At 33.9% G+C, this 23,935-nt stretch overlaps 1 protein-coding gene across 3 annotated transcripts in view; it reads left to right on the forward strand.

Annotated features, from left to right (window-relative positions):
- LOC110025174 (mitogen-activated protein kinase 9-like) overlaps positions 1 to 23,935 on the forward strand; it is a 46,328-nt gene that overhangs the window by 12,023 nt on the left and 10,370 nt on the right. For all 3 annotated transcript variants that reach the window (XM_020725486.1, XM_020725485.1, XM_020725484.1), the window contains exons 6-9: positions 6,313 to 6,462; positions 12,337 to 12,492; positions 12,615 to 12,752; positions 12,846 to 12,919. In XM_020725486.1, the coding sequence (XP_020581145.1) occupies positions 6,313 to 6,462; positions 12,337 to 12,492; positions 12,615 to 12,752; positions 12,846 to 12,919 (518 nt within the window). The remainder of the gene's footprint in view (positions 1 to 6,312; positions 6,463 to 12,336; positions 12,493 to 12,614; positions 12,753 to 12,845; positions 12,920 to 23,935) is intronic.

Genomic DNA, 23,935 nt, shown 5'->3' on the forward strand with positions numbered 1-23,935 from the left:
GGCTTAATTGAAGTCCGATTTCGTGCAATTTCGTGAACTTTGTGTATTTGATGTGTGTATATGACGAAAAAGGTCGTAACGATGTTTTCCTAAGGCTTGAAGTCCTATCAGGAACTTTTCCCTTGAGTCTTCGCAAAATAACCCATAACCACTCGTCTATAAGACGATGGTCTTGTGCCAAAGATGCTAGACATCAAAGGAAAATAGGAATTGACTAGAATTTTCTAAAAGGGTGAGTCTCAATTCTAGTTTTCTAGGACGGTCAATAGGAACTCCTAGAACTAGATCCTAGGCTCTAAGGAGGAGAAAAGAAGACCTCACAAAAATGAGGTCAACAGATTTTAGAAATATTTATGGTGGCTACGGTTCTGGAGTGATTAATGAAGAAGATAGAGCTATATTAGATTTTGATTTAGCGAATGATTTTGTTATTTCTAATACATTATTCAAGAAAAGAGATGAGCATATGCTTATAAGAATGGAGCTAATAAAACATATTGATTGTTTTTTTATTAGAAAAAGAGATCGTCGAGAATGCAAAAAATTGTAAGGTCATTCCAAAGATTTAAGTACTCAACATTGATTGTTAGTTCTACATTTTAAGGTGAAGAATTTTAAAATAAAGAATACTAGGAATCATTGTCGTAGAATTATATGTGGGTACCTAAAAGACACAAGTAAAATTATTTTTATGAGTAAAATTCAAAATTTCAAAGTTTGGGATGTTTAATGAAGAAACAAATTTTGTGTGAGATAAAGTAACAAAAAACTATTAAACAAGTGACAAAAGTTCTACTTGAAGAATTAAAAGAAAAAGTTTCTATAAATAAAAATAGTTGGCGGTGGAATAATAATGTGCAAGAAAATATAAAATATAAGAAGGTATGTTATAAAAATTGGTTTAAATGTAAAAGCTTAGAGAGCTTGGAAAAATATTAAACAATCCGTAGGGAGTCTAAGAGAATAATCTGTGACACTAAAAATTCTGCTGTTAGTGATCTTTATAATAGACTAGATACTAAAGTGGGTGAAAATTATATGTATAAATTAGCCGAACAAAGATAAAAGAAGACTAAAGATTTAACTAAAGTGAAATGTATTAAATATCAAAATCAAAACGTACTTTTCATAGAAAAAATATTCAAAGTAGGTGGGTGAGTTCTTTTGATAAACTTTTTAATGAAGTTTTAGAAAATACGATCTAGCTTAATGATTTTAATAATGTTAATAATAATAATAAAATGTTTTATTTTTACCGTTGCATTAGTAAAAAAGAAGTTGAGGCCGTTGCATTAGTAAAGAAGAAGTTGAGGAGGCTTTAAAGAGAACCAAAGCTGGAAAGTCTGTAGGACCTGATGATATCCCAATTGAAATATGGAAATATTTAAGAGATTTGGGAGTTTCTTAGCTTACTAAACTCTTTAATATTGTTTTAAAAACTAAAAAGATGTCTGAGGAGTGGAGGAAGAGTATTTTGGTCCCAATCTTTAAGAATAAAGTGGATGCACAAGAGTGTGTCAATTATAGAGGAATTAAGTTGATGTGTCATACTTTAAAATTATGGGAGAGGGTAATTGAATATAGGTTAAGACGCATTACAAAAAATTCTCATAATCAATTTGGATTTATGACGAACAGGTCTACTATGGAAGCTATACATTTATTGAGAGGTTTGAAGGAGAAGTTAAGAGATAATAATGAGGATCTACATATGATTTTTATTGATTTAGAAAAAAACTTATGATAAGGTTCTAAGAGATTCTTGGGAGAGTATTCTTTGGAGAGTTCTTTAGAAAAAAAGGTGTTGATATGACTTATATTTAAGTCATTAAAAATATGTATACAAGAACTGATACTTGTGTTCGAACAAAAGGAGGATTGACCAAATATTTTCCTATTTTTTTTGTTTTACATCAGAGATCAACTTTAAGCCCATGTCTTTTTGCTTTAGTTATGGATGGTCTTACTGGACACTTACAAGAGGATGTACCTTCTCGTGGATAAGACGAGAGAAAAAGCTCAGAAAAAGCTTGAATTATGGAGGTGTACCTTGGAGTCTGAAGTCCTTTGTTTTGAGTAGAACTAAAACTGAATACATGGAATGTAATTTTAGTAGTAGTAGCTCTAGTGACAGAAATGTAACTATGGGTGATCAAATTATTAAAAGGTGTGGATGCTTTTGATATCTCAGGTCTATTGTTCAAAGTGATGGTGATATTGATGGGGATGTTATTAGTAGAATTCAAGTTGGTTGAAGTGGAGGAATGCTTCGGGCCTATTGTGTGATAGCAAAGTACCACTTAGATTGAAAGGAAAATTTTATAAGATGGTGGTGAGACCTGCAATGCTCTATAGCGTTGAATGTTGGCTTTTAAAAGAGTTTTAAAAGAGAAGCATAAAGTTAAGTGTTGTCGAGATGAGAATGATTAGGTGGATGAGTGGCTTTACACTTAGAGACTAAATGCAAAATGAATATATCTGTGATAGGGTTGATGTAGCTACAATGACGGAAAAAATTAGAGAGAGTCGTCTTAGATGGTTTGGTCACATTAAACGTCGACCATTTGATGATCCAATTAGCAGAATAATTGTTTTAGATTCGACTTATGTTAAAAAATACAGAGGTAAAAATAGGATGACTTGGTCATTTTGTATAAAAAATGATCTTAATTTGTTAGAATTAAATGAAAATATGCACTAAATAGGTTGCAATGGAAAAAAAAGATTCATGTAGCCGACCCCACTTAGGGCCCGTTTGGGGCAGTTTATTTGGTGCGGTGGCGTTTTAGTGATAACTAAATTTTTTGTTTTTTCCATTGTGTTGGGAGCAGTGAGTTTAGATTTGGTTAAGTTTCTACGTTAAATGTTCACAAATTTCTTGAAATAGATATCTATCAACTTCAAAAATGATTTTGATGACAATCGTTATCTAGCCATACACAATTTGTTATGAATAGTTTCAAAATCTTTGCTATGATGTTTGACAAATGCCGGTTGTGCATTTCTGCTCATGTTATTCAACTGTTTTTAAATGTCATTTTATATTACATACCCTGTTTTATATTTCAAATTATGATCTATTGATAACTGCGGTGAACCTGCTCTCTTCCAACAATTTCCTTGCTTCTAACATGCGTATTAAATTCTAAAGCTGTATTTCATTTACTTATGCTCTTATTTCATATTTTTTAGCATTTTTATATTTCATATAAAACGTAATGATGGGCCTCAGAACCACTTGGCCTAATCTAGTATCTGTCACGGGATCTAGCAAGCTTATCTTGACGAATTGGCGTCTATAATATGTTAGGCTGGACTTTTCTCTTGCAAAAATGTTTTATCTGATATAACAAACACCTGATGCATATATTGACTTTGACAATATTGCATTTACATTCACAAAAATATTGCATTTATTGTCATACCTACAAACAAAAAAGTGATTTCAGAATCACTTATAAGTTTAGGTATGATATTTCTTGTTCATATTGCTAGTTATTGTTGTGCACCAAGTGAAGCATTACCCATTAATTGGTGAAGTAGCATTTGTCACTTAAGTTTTTAACAGAAATTCACACCATATGCGGCTAGATCCTTTCTTAATGTGCACATGTATTGTTAGCGGCATTTAAAATGACCAAAATGCTCTTCATTTATAGGTGTGAAGATGCCATCACAGTTGGCACTTAGGATTTCATCCTTGCAGGTCTCATAGAGTATTTGTGAAATTAGGTTTCTCAATCGACCCAACCTGGGTGTCTTTCGTTGTAGTAGCTGAGGTTACAATCAAATAGTTTGGCAGGTGCAATTTTTATGACAAAAGTAGCCTAGAGGATTGATATGAAGCTGCTTTCTAATCTTCTGAAGATATTGGAGGGTGACTCGGGAGTTTGAAAAATTGAGAGATTTACACTTATTATTTGCATTTTATGTAAAAAATGAGAGGCATGCTGCTTTCTGATCTACTAAAAATTTAGTAGGGTGACTTGAGATTTTGAAAAATTGAGGGATTCACACTTTTTGTAAAAATTGAGAGCTTCTTTTCCAGCATAATTTCTCTGAAGTATTTTTGTCACAATTCATAAGCTTGTTTCTCTTAATTTGTATTATGAAAAAAATGCTTTATCTTTTATGATTTGTAATGATTATGAAAAATTTAAAAGTCCGAGAACGAGGCTATAAGCAATATGCCTTTAATTTTTTATGATTTATATGCTAGGCTAGGTATTAAAGAAAGGGAAAATAATATATATAAAATTACTCAGGTAAGAGATATGAGCCCTAAATATTTTGTGGGGTTTAGATGTATTTGAAGGTAAAATAATAAGATTTAAAGATGAAGAAATCTAGGAAATGGAAATGCTGCTTAGAGAAGTTTGTTAAATGGAAAATTTAAGCGAGAAGTCATTTTGGAAAAACTCATTATAGTATAATCATTATAAAATGATCCAAAAATGAAGTGAAGTTAGCTTTGAAGGAGATGTGTCAAAATAAAATTTTAGGGCTATATGAAATATGCAATTGGATTTGAAGAATTACCGGTGATATTACAGTGGTTTGGTTAGACTGAACCATTATTTTTTTTTTTAAGCCAAGAGAAAGCCAAATGATTGGAGAAGAAGTATTTTGATATTAGTATTTAAAAATTAAGGAACATTCATGTAATTATTGAGGAATTAAACTTTGAAGTTATACCATGACATTATGGGAGGAAATAATGAAAAATATGCACAGAAATTTATGTCAGCAATGAATAATCAATTTGGCCTTTTATCGTCATAGTTGAAGCATTTTTTAAGAGAATTAAAGAAAAATATAGAGCAAAAAGTAATCCTTATATGACATTCATTGACGACATTCATTGATCTTGAGAAGAAATGTTATCAAGAACCATGAGAATTGATTTGGTAGATGTTAAAAATGTGTAAATCAAAGAAGTTGATATTATTTAAGATATGTATGATACAATCTTGGTTAACATTAGTAGCAATTGTAAGATGATTGAAGAAGTTTCAATTATAGTAAAATAGTATTGATAATTAATATTAAGTTTGCATCTTCTTGTATTAATTATGAAGATGCATAGAAAGGATGTTCAAAGTTAGTTGATTTGTGCTAATTTGATGACTTAGTTCTAATTGATAAGGCATCAAAATAAGTTAAATGATAAATTAGAAAAATAGATGAAGTGTTTAAAAGAGAAATAACAAAATATATGATATAGAATTTTAGTGAGTATTAATTGTTAACAAATATTGATTTATATTAATAGAACTAAGTGATATTTATTTTTAATTGGTTTAAATACCTTCGGCCTTACGTAAAAGTATGATATAGATATTGATATAATTTCTAATGTTAACATTGGTTAGTTAAAAATCAAGACTAATTTTGTGATTAGTATGAAATAAGAAATGTCACGGAACATAAAGGTAAATTTTCTAAAACAGCAATTAGACTGGCTATGTTGTATGGATTTTGGTATTATATTGTAAAAAAAAGTTTTTTTAGGGAAAAGTAAAAAAAAAAAAGAGAATTAAGATGAATGTGTGACAAACTAGAAAGTTTTGCTTAAGAAATATTTTATTAGAGGGATAATTAGAATATCATCCACTAAAGAAAAGATGGTGAAAAAATGACTCGACTAACTTAGTCATGTACATTGAATGATAGAAAGTGCACACACAAGGTTTGTAGATAAAATTAAGAGCAATTTGCATTTTGCAAGCAATCTATGAAAAAAAATAAATTGAAGGCCAATATTTTAGGCAATCCAATCAAAATGGGGTGTGTTGTGCACTTTCGTTTGTAGAGGATTCTTATTGGTACACCTAATTTAAGTGATGATGATATGCTAGTGTTTGTGTAGGTTTTCTTAAGGATTATAGTATTTCCAAAATAATGCTAATTGATTTGATTTGAAATAAAAAAAAAGTAGTCGATACAAAATCTCATGGATGAAAATTGAGCAAGTTTCTTGGTACATATAGGTTTTGTAACTTATGTAACAATTAATAAGATTAATGATGGATGAGGATTCATAAAACTAACTAAGAAGGGTTATGATGATGGAATCCTCTAATTAGTTATCAAAATCACATGTTTTTAGTTGGGATATGATTAGTCATTTTTGCAATACTTCAGAAGTTCATAAGGCAATTTTGACCCATATTTGAATATCATTTTCAACATTTGATTTGCTTTTCTGATAAATGTACTAATTGGTAACCTAAGTCTTCTGCTTATCTAAGATATGGTTTACTTCCTACAAGCAAATTATTGGCTTTCTTCTCTGACATTTGCATGTTGCAGTATACTCCAGCTATTGATATTTGGAGCATAGGATGCATATTTGCAGAAATGCTTACAGGAAAACCGCTATTTCCAGGGAAGAATGTGGTTCATCAATTGGATCTTATGACTGATTTTCTTGGCACCCCTCCTCCTGAATCCATTGCGAAGGTTGGTCATTCATTTATCTTCTCTCCAAGGAAAAAAATTGTTCTTATTTTTGTTTTTGCTCTTTTTGGTCTATGATAATCTCTTTTTCTTATATAGTTCTGATAGATCTAGCTCTTCCACTAAAATTTGCATCTATTAATTTCCTTTAAATTCTGGTACACCTTTTTGTACATGCTACACCCATATTCTGTTGCTCTAAACTTTATTCCACGAACAAGTCAGCAGGGATAAGAACAAATTAAAGCCTTGAATGTTTGAAGTACATTTTCTGACCTGAAACTAGTCGCTCAGCTAAACTTTAGGTTAATGAGATCATTTAGATGAAGCAATCACTGTCATCAGCAAATATTTTTAGGATCATATTAGTTTGGCTTTTTCTATTGACTACATAAACCAACATACCTAGAATGCTGGAAACATTCAAACGAAGAATATATAGTTGTTAAATGTGGCTGAAATCTCTAGATGATACTTAATGCTTTGCACTACTCTTTGAAAGCATTACATTCTGGCTATCATAGGGAGCATCTTTTCAAAGGCTATAATTATTCTACGCACCAACTCTTTTGCCGCACCATATCTTGGCCTTTTTTAAGTTCAAATATAGTGTTTGTTTCTAGAGATTTTGATATATCATTAACCTATGGTCAAAATTTTTGTCTCAAAATTATGAGCAAGAAATACCAAAGAATATATCTTTTGGAGCAACGCAGTCACTGCAAGTTCCTCTCTATGCCATCTGATTGGCAAATGCCTGAATTTGATGAATAGGCTGGCAATTGCGGACTAGTCAAGCGGCTCAAAAATATTGACTACAACTTCAACAAGATAGAATGAATAGAATGAAAATTGGTGGGGCTTGTTATGTGTATCATTGTGTTTGCTTATTTAGTTTATCAAACTATTTCTTGTGTGATAATAGTTTGATGATTTAACAAATGGGCCTAAAGAATGAAAAGTTAGATACTTCTTCAATTATCTTACCCAGAGTATTTGAGCCAACCTGAACTTAGTTATATACCATATTCACAAAGTAAGCAATCACACCTACATATGAACTAATTGACAATGAATTAATTTATTCTTTTTCTAACATGATTTCTCCTTCACAAGTACATATATAATTCTCAATTGTACTTCACTATTCATGTGCTTGCTCTCCCTTGACACAAGTCCTCGTGAAATCATTCTCATGTGAAGAAAATAAATAGTTAAGAGACCTTAGTAGCTGAAACCTGAATGAGTTGCCTATCTCCACATGCCTTACAGACTCTCATACACTCACTAGCTTTGTTCCATTAACTCTGAATAACACTCTAACTCCTTGCTTACCAACTCTCCATTCTCGCCCTCACTCGCACTCTCACCCTCTCTATGTTTGATGCCATTTTAGCCTTAGTTGTCCCTTATATATGTTCTAATTAATACAAGTAATATAGTTTTGTAGTATGTAATATATAAGTATTAGTTAGAACATATTGTTTAATTATTTTGTTGTAACATAAAATCTACTTATACAAATTCACCTAACACATAATTTATTCTCTTAAAATTGTATTAGCCTGTATTAATTAAACCAATTCATCTTGATGTAGTGATTAAATGGTTCATCGATTAATAAATTTATTTAGTGTTAATCTTCTTAATTAGGCCACATGGATAGCTAAACAACTCATTGGGTCCTTACAATCCCCGATTTTTATATAAAAAAATCACATTCAAAATTTAGTAACCTAAAAATGTGCTTTTTTGTGCTTATCATAGCTTAAAAACGAATAGATTAGCATTTATGGATCTATTTTTGTTTAAATTAGGATTTTGAATGACTTGTCCATTTTAGAAATTGGGTTTAAATTTGAATTAGTTTGGGTAAGGTTAAATTTGATTTCAGAATTGATCTTATATTGTAATCCTATTTCTTGGTTAAAGGAGTAAATAAATAAGGGAGTTATGTCTGGTATTTTAGAATTACTGAATTGAATAAAGATATTTGAGTTTACTCATCCTCCATGTCTGGTATTTTAGAATTAATGAATTGAATAAAGATATTTGAGTTTACTCATCCTCGCTTCTCTCTTTGGTTCATTTTCTTCCTAATTGTCTATGGTGTCTATCTTTCTCTCCCGCTTTTCTATTTTTCATCGCAAGTCCCTCTTTTAAGTGCTCATTTCTTTTCTTTTTTTTTTCTTATTTTGTTGTGTTGTGCTGTATCATTATTAATTTTAGTTTAACTAAAGCTTGCTAATGTGGAACTATTTTTAATAGTAAAAATTATTTTGGATGAAGTTAAATTTGATTTCAAAATTGTTCTCATCTTGTATACATATTTTTATGAATAAAAAAGTCATGTATTGCATTTTAAATTTAATGAATTGAGTGAAGATATTTGGGCTTTACTTGATTGCCTCACTTCTTGCTTTGGTTTCTTTCAAAGCTCCTTTTTATCTCCCTTTCTTCTCTTTCTCTCTCCTAATGGTTTTGGCTTTTAAGTGTTCATTTCCTTTCTCTTTCTTTCCTTGAACCATTTTGTTTCATGTGGCAGTAACAATCACAACACCTCATCTACAATCTATTACCCACCTCTTATCCATTCCTTAACTAGTTTCTTGCATCAAATAGCTTTTGGACACATCAACGTCTTTTACCCCCACTTCTCTTCAATTTCATGTTATAGCTTGCTAACTTCATCCTCATGTTGAGATGGCACATTTACGATCCAACATGACACCTCTCTCCTAGCTAACTGCTATGCTTACCTTAAGTATTGATTTTTTCTTTAAGTGATGAAATCTAACTCTAGATCACAATCACTCATGCAAATGGGAAGTTGTTCAGGTAATCAACAACTTAATAGTGAAAGCCCTCATTTTATCTTTTCCTTCATCTATTATCGCTCATTAGTTCATCGTTGGAACTCGCCTAAGCTCTCCATCGCATCACGGTTACATGATTGCAATTATGGCAAACTAGCAGATGAGGCTACAATGGATCAATCGATCGCATATCACAACTATCTTGAACTCGCAACCATCATTGTCTTCCTCTACGCCACTAAAACATTGACCTATTATACAAGATTACTCATCTACTCCCCGGTCTTACTGCTGCCTATGTTGATTCCACAACCAATGAATTCTTTTGCATCCCATCTTAATTATCGTTGTCCTTTGCAGGAAGCTTATTATCTTCATCTCCAATGCACTTGTTGTTATAATTACCTTATTTGGCCTCATCGCATTAGCAATTTCCTTTTTTATTCTCACCCACTCAATTGCATTTCTTGCACACTCTGCATCGCTATCCTTTCTTCTCATCTTGCCTAAACCGGTTGCTTACCATTTATGCATTTGATGCAACGATGTTTCCCCCCACATGGCTTCAACCAACATACCCCAAACAACTAATCTAACCATAAAACCCATTGAAAAAAGGCAAGTTCAATCAGACAATAACTTAGTTGCGATAGGTCAATCTAGCAATGTACGTGAAGACTTCCAAGCTTCTATCTATCCAATTTTTTATAATGTTTTTGAGGATTTATGATAGTCTTATATTTTCATTAATGATATAGTAGTATTATTTATTTTCTTTCTCATTGGGATAGAATTCCCATTTGTCATCTTTCTACAAAATGAACTTATCTTTTATTTTTCTTCATTAGGATGGATAGAGCTGACTCTGCAGGATAGTTGATATTGTTGAGTTCTTTGTCAAGTAATATTTCAACTCTCTAAAGTAGAGTTCTTGAAAGCCCAAAAAAATTCATATAGCATAATAAATTATATTATTTTTATATTTTAAGAATTAATTCATTTAAATTGAGTTTTGGGATAAATTTTTTTTAGGGATAATTTTATGTTTAAATTTTAATAGTTTGAATATTTTTAGGCTTGATTTATTTATTTATTTTTTCTTGTAACTCTATTCCTATGAAAAAGAACATCATGCTTGTATTTTGGGATCATGTAGTTGAATAAAAATGTTTGCAATCTTTTGAAAACAACTCTCTTCTCTCCCCCTTCTATCTTATATCTCTCTCGCTCTCTCTACTCTTTAGTTTTTAGGACCCTCCTTTTATTGCTATTTTCCTTTTTCTTCTTCTTTCGATGCTTCACTTTGTTTTATTAACTAGTTGGGATCCACAACCTAAGTATGTAATTAGTTGGTAATTATAAGTACATTAATTTGTTAGCTTCAAATAACATTACATTCTATAAATAATCTCATTTAGGGAGGATGATATGTAAAATAAATGAATAAACTTTTTTTTTTCTTTCATCTCATTTTATTTTTCTTCATTTTTTAAGGTGTTTGTATATCTTAAAAAAATTCAAATTCAAACGAGGTTCTATTAGAGGCGTTTTCATTGAGATGATATTCTCATAAATTTTATGAATTTGTAACTTAAGATTGTAATTAGCAAGTATTTAAAAGTAGATTAATTAAATAATAATGAATAAAATTTTCTCTACATATATCTTAAGTTTCGTTTTCTTCTTTTTTGGGAGTTTGGAGCAACTTGAAATATTCATCTGAGATGATGTTCTCATCAACGGTGCTTTCATCGATCTCACTACTCTACCAATTCTAGAAATTCACCTTTCGATATTAAAATACAATTTTTACCATCCATGTTTAATCGAACCTCTATCTTCCCTACGCACATACTATCATTGTAGTACTTTGTCGAGTACAATCATGTCGATGACTCATCCACCGGTCAATTTCACCTTTGTCAGTTCTTTAGTCTTAGTCATGTATGAAGACATCACTACTCTGTTAAGATTCTACAAACATCCGCACTCATTCGAGTTTTTTACAATTACATTTGCCCCAACCCACACCATTGATGCCATTACTCGAGAAACTTGTAGCCAAAAAAATGTACTTAATCATTGCCATCTCTTGATTTACCAATATCTTGTGCACAATGCTTCCATACTTCAACATCTAAGATTGTCAACCAATTCAGTGTAGATTTGTAGTCCACGCACAGATCGCCAGACAATCTCAACTTTACCTTAGGCTTTGCAGTTTCCCCAAGCCATCATCAATCTTATCATCAAGATCCGCTCCTTTGCCTAATAATGATACTGGTTTTTGATGGCGAGGACTTGTCAAGGTAACTACATCGCCACGATCATAGGCACAAATAACTTTCAATACACATTGTTGTCCACACTTTCTTTGTGCCAGAACCATTGTTTGATCGGATAGCGAACAATTTTTTTCAAGCAAGAAGTCCTAAAATATTTTTGTCATTTTCTTGAGATCAGTGAATTTGCTTTTGTAGATCAACCTTTACATAGTATGTATCACTTTTTGCGAATCCGTTTGCTGAAAAGACAGTTGGATGGGCAAGATTGATAAACTAGAATCTTAGTTGGAGGTATAAACACCACCTTCTTGGTTACCAAAAGCGATGAATTGAAGGAGTTCCTCAAGTGCCCACCGGTCTACATTTTCTTTAACTGCCAAATAATTCATTTCATTTCTCATATTTCTGTGCAATTCATTGTTCGATCTTGGGGCATGGTTGTTGTGAGACGAGTAATATTGTGAATCCGTAGCATAAGATTTTATATAGTGTCATTGAAAGTAGATTAATTAAAAGTTATTTAACTTGAGATATCACTTTATTCTCCCCATTTAGAGAGGATAACACTTGAAATGAATGAATAAGATTTTCCCTTTTTTATCTCTTCTTTTTTTCTTCTTGCTTTAGGAGTTTAAATAGCTCCATATGTCAAGATATGATGAGAACCAAAGTTTGCAACTTGTAGTTAACTGCATGTTCTAATAAGCACTAAAGGCCTGGGCTTGTTCTTAACTCTGATTTTATTTTTTATATGTTTTTCTTTTGTAATTATGCAGATTCGAAATGAAAAGGCTAAAAGATATCTTAATAGCATGTGCAAAAAAGTCCCAGTTCCCTTCTCTAAGAAGTTCCGCAATGTAAATCCTTTGGCGCTTTCTTTACTTCAACGTTTGCTTGCTTTTGATCCTAAAGATCGTCCTAGTGCTGAAGAGGTGCTGTATAAGGCTAATTTGCTTTAAATTTAAAGTACTTTGAATGTTAAATCAATTCCTTTGTATAGGAAATATATGGTTTCAGTAAATATAAGGTGATACTTGATATTCTTTTATGTCAGGCACTATCAGATCCATATTTCTATGGATTGGCAAATGTAGAGCGGGAACCTTCAACCCAGCCAATTTCAAAACTAGAATTTGAGTTTGAAAGGAGGAAATTGACTAAAGAAGATGTACGAGAATTAATCTATCGAGAGGTAAAAGAGTAGGACATTGGTTATCTTATTATAATATTTTGACTCCTAATCATTGCACATTTCAGCATGAGTAATTTCTAATAAGGCTAACAGATTCTAGAGTATCATCCTCAAATGCTTAAAGAGTATCTTCGTGGAGGAGAGCAGACTAGCTTTATGTACCCAAGGTAACATCATTCACTGGTTACTATGAATATTCAAGATGACGAGTTTTTAGCTAGCATGAAATGTAATATATGTAGACATTTTCTTCCATTCAACCATCTAATCCTTTACTGAAAAAAAATAAAAAAATCCATTAGTTCCTCTAATGCATATAAATCTTATATTTGATGAATTCTAATCTCATCTTGAACATTTTTAGCCAAGCTAATTACACATCATAATTAATCCATTTATAACTACTAAATTAATCATAAGTAAATTCACATCAACAATTTCCTCTCATAACTATCTTACACTTTGTTGATGTGGGAGCACCTAGGCCCGGACCCGTGTGGGCACAACAATTGCCACACAAGCTCAACTCGATCTGTGAAATCGGGATCGGGCAGACCTCCTTAGCGCACATGTCCCTCCTATTTGGAGCCGGGCCCACTCTTTACCCCAAGACTATATATATGTTTTTTTTTTTTTTGTGTTTTTGGTCAGATTTGATTTTTCAGATTTCTGTCATTAGTGTCTTCCTCTCTTGCTAGAGATGTATCCAAAGACGAGTGAGGCTCCAACTGTATCCTGCTCCGAGGTGGTCGTTATTTTCGGTCGCCATACGACTGGGTGTGGTTTAATTTAGTGTAATATAGTATTTAAAAATTAGGTATTTTAATTGTATTTTAATTTGAAGAATAATTTGAAGAAAATGAGGTTAAACTGATGTCATTGATTGCAACAGTTTGAATAATCGAGCTAATCAAGAGTAATGTACCGCCCTGAAAGATAATACACCATTTGATAATAAACTCTAAAAATAAATGACTTCCGTTTGATCTGCAAGTTTGTATGATGACCGACAGATTCCCCTATTCGATATGAGAGTCAAATAGGGTAAAGATAATCACATGATTTGATCGTGAGGCTCAATCAAATAAACTAAAAAAATGTATGATATATGTTTGGTCTGTGAAACTATTTTATTTTAAGCTGATAAGGTTTATATTAATTGAGTTCTTTTGAGTTTCCTATAAGGGCAAGCCTCTATAGTTAATTATATCTTAAGCAAATGGATCATTTAAGAAAACTCTCGATAAAAATTAGGAATCTTTTATTTTCATGAATTCAAAAGAAAGGGTTTTCAACAAACATGATTGTGAAATTTCTAATAGGAATTGGTTTAAAGATGAAAGATTTTGTTTTAAGAATCAAAGGAAGAAAAATAGAAGAGATTAAAGGTCTAGAATAAGTTTAGAATAAGTTCTTGGTAATCAAGTTCTTGGTAATCTCCAAACTATTCTAATGTTTGACTCAATTTAGGATGATATTAATTTAAGTTAACTCTTGTCAGTTTTATTAATTAGGGCTTAGATTTTTTAGATTTATATAATGATGATTTACACAAAAAACCTAGAAAAATAGAAGGTTTTACGTCGAGTGACTACCTCAGAATCCTAAAACAAGTTAGGACATGCTGCATATCGGGATTATGCAGAAACTTAACAAAAATAGAGGTTTCATGTCATAAAAGACAGCCTCAGAATCCTAAGGATTGTTATTTAAACTAAAGGAAGGTCTTGGATGAGCTGCCCACGAAGTCTGCTCCAAGTTCCTTGTTGAAGTGTCTTCAAGTCTTGAGATACTATGATCTTATTATTAAAAGTTTTATTTGTTTCAATAATTTCACAGTAAATTAATTAAAAGGTGGTGGAGGTATAGTTCAAACCTAAGCCAAAATTAAGTTCATTTAAGCTAAGTAAATCCCTAGTGTTATGATTTCTAGATTCTCCCTAATCTAAACAACTTTTATTTCTTCATTATTTGTCCTTAATACGTGCATTCTATTTTTGATAAAAGCAGTAAAATAACATGCATTGAGATACATAAAACAATAAATAGAGCAAATGAAGAAATAATATTTTATCAAATTTTTATTAAATTTTAATTATTTAATTAATGGTAACTCAGTCAAGATGTTTATGGCTCTGTCGTCCCGGGTTGTCGGGTGCCTTAGTTTACTTAGTCCAAGAGGTGGCTGCCCACAAAGACCGGAAGATTCTTGTCAACATCCACAGGCTGCATCGTCCAAAAAATCTTCGTAAACTACAACAAAATGGGTTAAAATTGTCTTATGTGATATTTGTAATTAAGATTTAATTGATCCTTGAGTTACTTTATCGATTTTAGGGTTGAAATGTTTTAAGTTGTTTACATTGTTTACATCTTGTTGTCGAATTTTAAGTGTTTAAATGTTTTATTTTAGTTATTTTTGTTCACCTGTTATTATTTATGTGATGTTGACAATTTTGAAACTGACTTAACCTCAAAGCCATGTTTTAAAGTTTTGTCGTGTTCAATTTAGTTTAAATTTAAGTTTTAATGTGTTTTATGTGAATTTTACCCATCTTAATTGATGTTCAAATTGAGGAGTTTAGGTTTAATTTAGATTCAATATTATACCTAAAAGATTCTCCTATGTTCAACTTGTGAGTTAGGTTCTAATCTAAGATTTAGGGTAGGATTAGCTTAAGACTAAGTTATGATTCATATTTGTTTTACCTAAAGATTAAGGTTGGATTAGGGTTAATTAACCTAAGGTTTATGTTAACTAATTCTATTAATTTAGGACTAACCTAAGATTTATGTTAACTAATCATATTGGTTTAGGGCTAACTAACCTAAGGTTTAAATTAACTAATCCTATTGGTTTAGGGCTAAATAACATAATGTTTAGTTTAATTAATCCTATTGGTTTTGGGCTAACTAACCTATGGTTTAAGTTAACTAATCCTATTGGTTTTGGGTTAACTAATTTAGGGTTTAGGCTAACTAATTCTATTTGTTTAGGGTTAACTAACCTAATTTTAGACTAACTAATCCTATTGGTTTAGGGTTAATTAACCTAGGGTTTAGGTTAACTAATCTTATTGGTTTAAGGCTAACTAACCTTAAGGTTTAAGCTAACTAATTCTATTGGTTTAGACTTATTGGTTTAGGGTTAACTAACCTATGGTTAACTAATCATATTGGTTTAGGGTTAATTAACCTAGGGTTTAGGTTAACTAATCTTATTGGTTTAAGGCTGCTTATTGGTCTAGGGCCAACTAACCTAGGGTTTAGGCTTAGCTAATCATATTGGGCTTATTGGTCTAGGGCTAACTAACCTAGGGTTTAGGCTTAGCTAATCATATTGGTTTAGAGCTAACTAACTTAAGGTTTAGGTTAACTAATCCTATTGGTTTAGGGTTAACTAACCTAAGGTTTATGTTAACTAATCCTATTGATTTAGGGTTAACTAACCTAGGGTTTAGGCTTAGCTAATCCTATCAGTTTAGTGTTAACTAACCTATAGTTTAAGCTAGCTAATCCTATTCGTTTAGGATGACTAATTCTAAGGTTTGGGCTTATGTACATTAGATTTGTTAGCTAAGTAATCCAACCACGAAGTTGGCTAATCAAGAATTGAGTTTAAATTGGGTTAATCCTAAGCGAAAGAATTCAGATCAGTCTCACTAATGTTAGGAGACCGACATGAACCCTAAATAGGCTATACCATGTTTAACTTGAGCTCAGGTTAGACTAACGTAACCTAACTCAAACCTACTCTCATAATTAGTAAATTATGATTATTACGATGGTTTTAAATATAGTTTTAAGGTGTCCAATATCTGTTTATAATCAAAGAATAAATTCAGGAGGGATTTGGTAATTCAACATTTTTTATTTTTTTTAATTATTTAAAATGACCCATTTCATTATAAAAAAGAACTCTCCCTACAAATAAATCAAGACGACTTGGAAAAATTAGACGGAAACAAACAAATTTGTTTCCAAGTCATTTAATATCTTTGTCAAATTTCATATTTTCCTACAAATAAATCAAGACGACTTGGAAAAATCAGACAAATTTGTTTCCAAGTCATTTAATATCTCTGTCAAATTTCATATTTTTCTCATTTATATTTTAATTTTTATGATTTAAATACTTCAGAACTTCAAAAATTAATTTAAAAATATTTAATTGATGAAAAATCGTGATTTTAACTTAAAAAAATTTTTCTCACTTTCCTGAGTTCATAACATCTTTCAGTTTATTTTTTCGAGTTTTCTACAAAAGATTATGTAATTTTGAAGTTTGGTTATAATTTCTTGAATAAAATTAAAAAAAAGAAATTGCTATAGTATCTCCTCCTCCCTCACGCGACCCTCGCGACGCCGGAACCTACGACGAACGCATGGAGGAGAACCGATGGCTGAAACTTCTCGGAGTCCGTTCTCCGCCGATTCGCAACCAAATTTTGCTTTCTTGGGCTCGTTTTGTTCAGCTCGAAGAGTAGATCATATCCATACGGATACTTGTGTGCTTTGTAATCTATTTTTTGATCTGGAAGGAAGGATAGTTCAGGATTATCGTTTTGATTTAAGACATATACTTGAGCTTAAGAGGTTTGTCCTCAATTAAGTTTGAATAATAAGGCTTCCTTGAGCGTCTCCAAGTCCTTGTGGCGTTGAAATGACTTGATTTTCACGTTGGGTTGGAGGTTCGTCGGAGTTGACTCGGCTTCGCTTGGAGGAGGCGTTAGCAGCCGTGGGAAATATGAAAAATGATTGTTTTGATCTCCTAAAGACCTAAGGAAGTTAATGTAACAATATTGGCGAGTTTTGAAAGAGTTTTTTTTTGTGCAAAATCGCAAGGTGACTGTGAGCCTCAAATGGTTTTTCCGGCGGCGGCGGTGGGGGTGGTTGTGTTCCTTAGGTCAAGGAGCACAACTTTGCTTAAGGGTGCAGGTGAGTTTGATGACTCTATGGAAAGGTGGGTCTCTCCCCTCTCTTTCTCTTCCATTTGGGTTTTAAGCTTTTCATGAGCATGGGGGAGGAGAATTGATGTGGAAAGGGGGCTGAGGTAGAAGGATTTTGTTGGCTTAGGGTGGAGGTGAAGCCATAGGTCAGTCAGGGATAGAGTAGCTACTCTTTTGGCTTTATATAGCTAGCATGTCCAATCAAATTTAATAGGTGGATCTCTCTACATACCTTCCTTGATCAAGCTTGGTTTAAGTTAATGTACCTGTTGTTTTAGGCATGGGTTAAGAGTCCAAAATCTCTAGCAAGACATGGAGGAAAGGAGTGGGCTTGTAAGGGGGTGACACCTAAAAAAAATCATAATTATGTGGGCTAGAAGGCAAAAACAAGGAAGCATGGGTAAGGTCAAAGATGGCTTAAAAAACAACCCATGCTTAAATGTAATGATGATATTTTCAGTGGTTAAGCAATCCACAACTTGCTGGAGGAGTGAGATATAAAATCAAACCCAAAGGGTAGCCCAAATGCAAGGATATTGGGTTTAAATGTGAGCATGAAAAGGGCCCATGTGCATGATATTTCCAATGTATGAATATGATGTATATGACCACCAAAATGATTTAATTTTTTAATGAGAATTTTCTTGAATATATGAATTATAATGAGGATGTGACTTAATATGATCTTGATCCCTAATTATATGAAATTGAATTATATGAAATTGAAAGGGAATAATCTCAAAATAAGCCATATGAGAGGTGTTTTTCATGAAAAAAAGAATGGTGCAATTTTGTTAAATTTTTTTAACGATGATGTTTATGATGATGTAAAATATGATTAGGACAAGTTTTATGTAAATTTGAGATTATTTGACATGAAAATCGATGATTTAATGAGATTTCAAAATTTCCCTGAGAGTTGTGAAATTTGAACATGAGGTCTATGAATTGGTGATCTAGTGGCTAAGAACATGTAAAGTTGTGTTAGGGATATCCTAAGCACCCACCATGATGAATTTGACATGATTTTGAAGAAATTTAAATATGATTATGCCATGCACAATGAGGCCTGAAAAATAGAGCTTTGAACATGAAGTGTATGAAATCATGATGTGATTGACCAAACTCCTATAAAGTAATGTTAAGAACATTATAAAACACCACCACACCAAATTTGGAGTGATTTGGACTTCAATTGATGCATGAATGAATGTGATCAAGATATGTGCAAAAAACTTGTAAAAATAGGTCTATCATATGATCACCATGATATGACCCTAGGCATGACCAAAATCATGTATTTTTAGGTAAAACAAGATTTTAATTTTCAACGCCCAAAATTTGGGATTAATCGGAGGTCGTTTGGGTTCAATTTGGGTTGATTTGGCTAAACGAGTAAAAAATTAAGTCAAAAAAATATTTTGGTAATTTTGGCCAACTTTGGTCAGAGTGGTCAAAAGATTAATTTGAAGCCTCGAGGTGGTTCAAGAAGAAATTTGGAGTCAAACGATAGTGTTCGGGGTCATTTTCGATCAACTTGGAAGGTTTTATGATCCCCAAAATATTTTTAAGTATTCTTTATTTTGGTGTCGAGATACCAAAAAATTGTCCAGAAATATGACAATATTATAATCAAAATTCTTAGGAAGACATAAGGAATAATTTGGTGTGATTTTTAGGATTTATTGGTGACTCTAGGAAATTTTGGAAAATTGTGTATTTTTGGGCTCCAGGGGTATTTTGGTAATTTTTTTGGAAAATTAGATATTTTTGCAATTTTCAGACTTTAAATTGTCTAAATTATAATATCAAATAGTTTGAAGGGAATTTTGTGATTCAATGACAGTTTTGGGGAATTTTGAAGAATTAGAATATTCAAGTGGGGCATTTAGGGGAAACTGAGTTCAAATAATTTTGGTTAGTCTCATGGGTGTAATGATTGCAATATTGTGATATGAAAATGCAATGTTTATGATGATCATGATGATTATGAAACTAACATAGAGAACGAAGATTTGGTTGAAATTTCTAAGGAGAAGGTGAGGACCATTTCTATAATGTTAAGATACTCATTAGGATAGTCTTAAGATTAGATCTTAGTCACTAAAGAAAAGATCCATAACCCTCATCCAAAACTGAGGTAAACAGTTATCTCCTCTTGTTCTTCCCCTTCCCACTTCCCCTTGCTTGCTGCTACCCTCTCCACAGTCGCTGCTTGTTGCTGCATCTTCCACAACCCTCTGCGTGCTGTCCAGCTGTACCAATTAAGTTCCGACCAGCTGCTGCGCCCCTCCACAACCCCTTATTTGTTGTCCTGCTGCCAAACCACCACTCCTTTGTGCCCTTGAAGCCTATCTACCACATACCACTCTTCGTTTCCACTGCATTGGTCCCAACCCTCAACTCTGAAACCTCGTCCTAGGGAGTCTTTTGCGTTTATGTTGTCATTTTTTTTTTTGTTTCAAGCGTCTTTGGTTGTAATTCTCTTTGAATTTCAACAATATTATTTTTATTCCGTTGCAGTTTCTTGTTAACTTCGATATCATTTGGCATTTGAGCTAGTCTAACCCTATTCATATCTTAGGGTTTCTAGCATCCACCATACCCAAATCATCTCCACTCCAAAAATTTTCTTTCCCATCCTCAAATACCTTCTTTCAATTTCACAAATCCAAATTATAACAATGTCACCAAGGAGAAACATGCCAGGACCTACCTGGGAAGAATTATAACGAGAGATTCGTCAACTTTAGCAAATGATTGTGGAGATTGATGACGGGACCCAAAGGAAAATACTCTCGATCATGATATGGAGAGTCGAAGGGGAGAAAGGGATGATAGTCTAAATTTCAATGACAGCAGAGACAAAACATATAATCGCCTTCATTTAGACAACCACTTACAGCTACAACTACCAATAAGGCCACACCTGGAGGAGTTGGGAAGACCGAATTGGGAAGTGACAAAACATATCTGAGTGGAAAGAGACACAGAAAGGGTAATTTGCTCAATATAGTGCTTGTCAGGAGATGCTTTAGGTGCCACGACTACGGATATCTGGGGGGCCTGATGCCAGCTGATAATATTGTGTAACTGCAGCCCTATTGGTCATCGGGAGATGTCCAAACCTTAGCCTTGAAGGTGGAAAGACAATAGAGACAACACAGACAGTCACCCTCATTTAAACAATCACCTATACCTGCAACTACCAACAAGGCTACACCTGTAGGAGTTGGGAAGACCGGACAAGGAAGTAATAAGACAAATCTTTAGCGGAAAGAAACCTGAAAAGGGTAATTTGCCCAGTACAGTGCCTGCCAGGAGATGCTTTAGGTGCCACGATTGCGGTCAAAACCTCCATCTATCCCATGAGCCGAGTTGTTTCATTCACAGAGCAGGGCGTCGTCGAGGAAATGGAGGAGAAAGCAGAGCATCCAGTGAAGAATGTGCATTGACAGTTGGGTCATCAACAAGCTTACTATCAAATATAGGTTCTCCATACCTCACCTACACGATCTCTTATACCAGTTGCAAGTATCCATTGTATTTTTCAAGATTGACTTACACAGCGGGTATCACCAGCTCTGGATGGGGTTAGGGGATGGGTGGAAGACTGCTATCAAGACCCGAGATAGATTAAACAAGTGGACAATCATGCCCCGACTGTCCAATGTGCCCAACACGTTCATGTGATTGATTAATCAAGTGTTCCGAGCTCACGTTGAGAAGTTCGTAGTGGTGTGCTTCGATGATATTCCGGTTACAACAGATCCGAAGAGGAGCACTTACAACATTTGAGAACAGTCTTCAAGGCGTGCGATCAGAGAAACTATATGCCCATCAAAAGAAGTGTCACTTCCTGACAGTATATGTATGTTTTTTGAGCTATATTATGTTTAGTGCATGCATTCAGATGGATCCCATAAAGATCAATGCCATTATGAGCTAGGCAACACCTCAGTCTTTTACCGAGTTGAGAGTTTTTTGAGACTGACATCATTCTATAGGCAATTTATCAGGAGCTGCAGCCAATTACAACTCTGAAAAATTCCAGTGCACAGATGTAGCTCAGGAGAGCTCTTAATCACTGAAGTCAGTACCTACCGGCGAGCGAATTCACCTTATTCACAGATCATGAGGTTTTGAAGCTCTTGAACAGTCAGAACAAGCTAAAGGGTCGACACACATCTTGAATGGAGTTCTTGGCGTCGTTCTAATTTGTGCTTAAACATAAGACGAGAAGCCAGAATCGAGTAACAGATGCACTGATCCGCCGTCATTTGCTGATCACTTTTATGTAGACTTGAGTAATAGGTTTTGAGGTAGTGAAGAGTTGTACGAGATAGATGTGGATTTCAGAAAGATCTGGGAGATGAGTCAAGAGAAGCCTATCAAATAGTATCGCAACGCTGATGGTTACATGTTCCACCAGAGTAAGTTGTGTATTCCTAGATGTTCGCTGAGAGAGCCGTAGTGGAGAACTTGCAGGATACTTTGGCAAGGATAAGACACTTGCACTCATGAGAGAAGACATTATTTTGGCTTCGACTAACGAGAAATGTATAGCGACAGGTCACCCAATGCAGAATTTGTCATGTGACCAGAACCAGAGGACATAATGTAGGACTATATACTCCGTTACCGATGTCGGAGACCCCGTGGGTGGATGTTACCATTGATTTTATGGTTGGTCTTTTGAGAACACAACAAGAATTCTGTGATAGTTGTGATGGACAGATTCTCAAAGTTTACTCATTTTATACTGTCACTTGACACTGGATTCACTGCATGTCGCTAATTTGTACTTCTAAGAGGTCATAAGACTACACGGGTACCCAGGATCATCACTTCCGATAGATATGTCAAATTTCTGAGCCATTTCTGGAGGACCATAGGGGAATGCTTGACACTAAGCTTCTATTCAGTTCAGTAGCTCATACATAGACGACAATCAAACAAAGATGGTTAACAGGAGTCTGGAGAATCTTCTGAGGTGATTTGTGGGAAATAATATTAAACAGTGGGATATGATTATAGCGAAAGCTGAGTTTACTTGCAACAAATATGTGAGTTAGGCCACGGGACACACCCAATTTTAGATCGTGTACGAGTGCAACCCTTTCAATTCACTTGACTTGGTATCGCTCCTTTCAACATCAGAGACTAATGAGGATGCTGAGAGGGTGCAAGAGATTCAGAAGCTACTCAAGGAAGTGGGAAATGAGATCACCAAGCAGAGGCAAACAAGGCTAGGAAAAATGTGGCTTTTCAAGAAGGGGATCTAGTGTGGATTAGGTTGAAGAAAGAAAGGTTTTTTGTTGGATCCTTTGGGAAGCTCAAGCCTAGGGTAGATGGACCTTTCAGGATTCTCAAAAAGTTGAATGACAATACTTAAAAGATCGACCTGCCAGAGGATTACAATATTTTTGCTACTTTCAATGTTGTAGAATTGACTTAATGCTACAAAGAACTAGAAGCTTTGACTTCGACATATAAGATTGAAGCTTCCACAATTCCGGGAGACTGACACGAGAACGCCTTGACTCGCACAGGTGCAACATATGCCATACGTTTGGCTCGATTCAGGCAGAATTTAGATCGGGTGGACCTCCTTAGCACACAAGTCTCTCTTATTTGGCGGGGGGCTCACTCCTCTTTACCCTAAGGATTTTTATATGCTATTTTCTGTGTTTTAGGTCAGATTTGGTTTTCAGATTTCTACCGGCGGCGTCTTTCTCCCTTGCTAGGGTTCTATTCGAGAAAAAGTGGCCCTCCGCCTATATCCTGCTTCAAGGGGGTGGTTATCTCCTCGTGTTCTTGCCCTTCACACTTCCCTTTTCTTGCCGCCTTCCCCTCCACAGCTGCTGATTGCTGCCGCACTTCCCACAGCCCCCTGCTTGCTCCGCCAGATTCTGTTCAAAAAAATTTTGAGTAGTTTACGAGGAATTGCTAGAGCCACGATTCGTGATTGTGTTGGCACTGGGCATGGTCGCGTTGGAAGGCACCAAATTGTCATGCGTAATCATGCAGAGATCTTGGACGTGAAGGATACATGATATTTCTGTTGGGCTATCGTTATGAGGCAGTGTTCTGAGACGGTGATTTTACATGAAGTTCGTAGCTTCATTGAATGATAATTTTGAAGTGGACTATTAAAAATGATGACAAGAATGTGGCGGCGAACGAAAATTATGGTGGCAAAATTGATGGTAATGAAATCAAGAAATGCACCAT

Source organism: Phalaenopsis equestris, unplaced genomic scaffold (assembly GCF_001263595.1).
Source record: "Phalaenopsis equestris unplaced genomic scaffold, ASM126359v1 Scaffold000293, whole genome shotgun sequence".
Taxonomy (NCBI): Eukaryota; Viridiplantae; Streptophyta; class Magnoliopsida; order Asparagales; family Orchidaceae; genus Phalaenopsis; species Phalaenopsis equestris.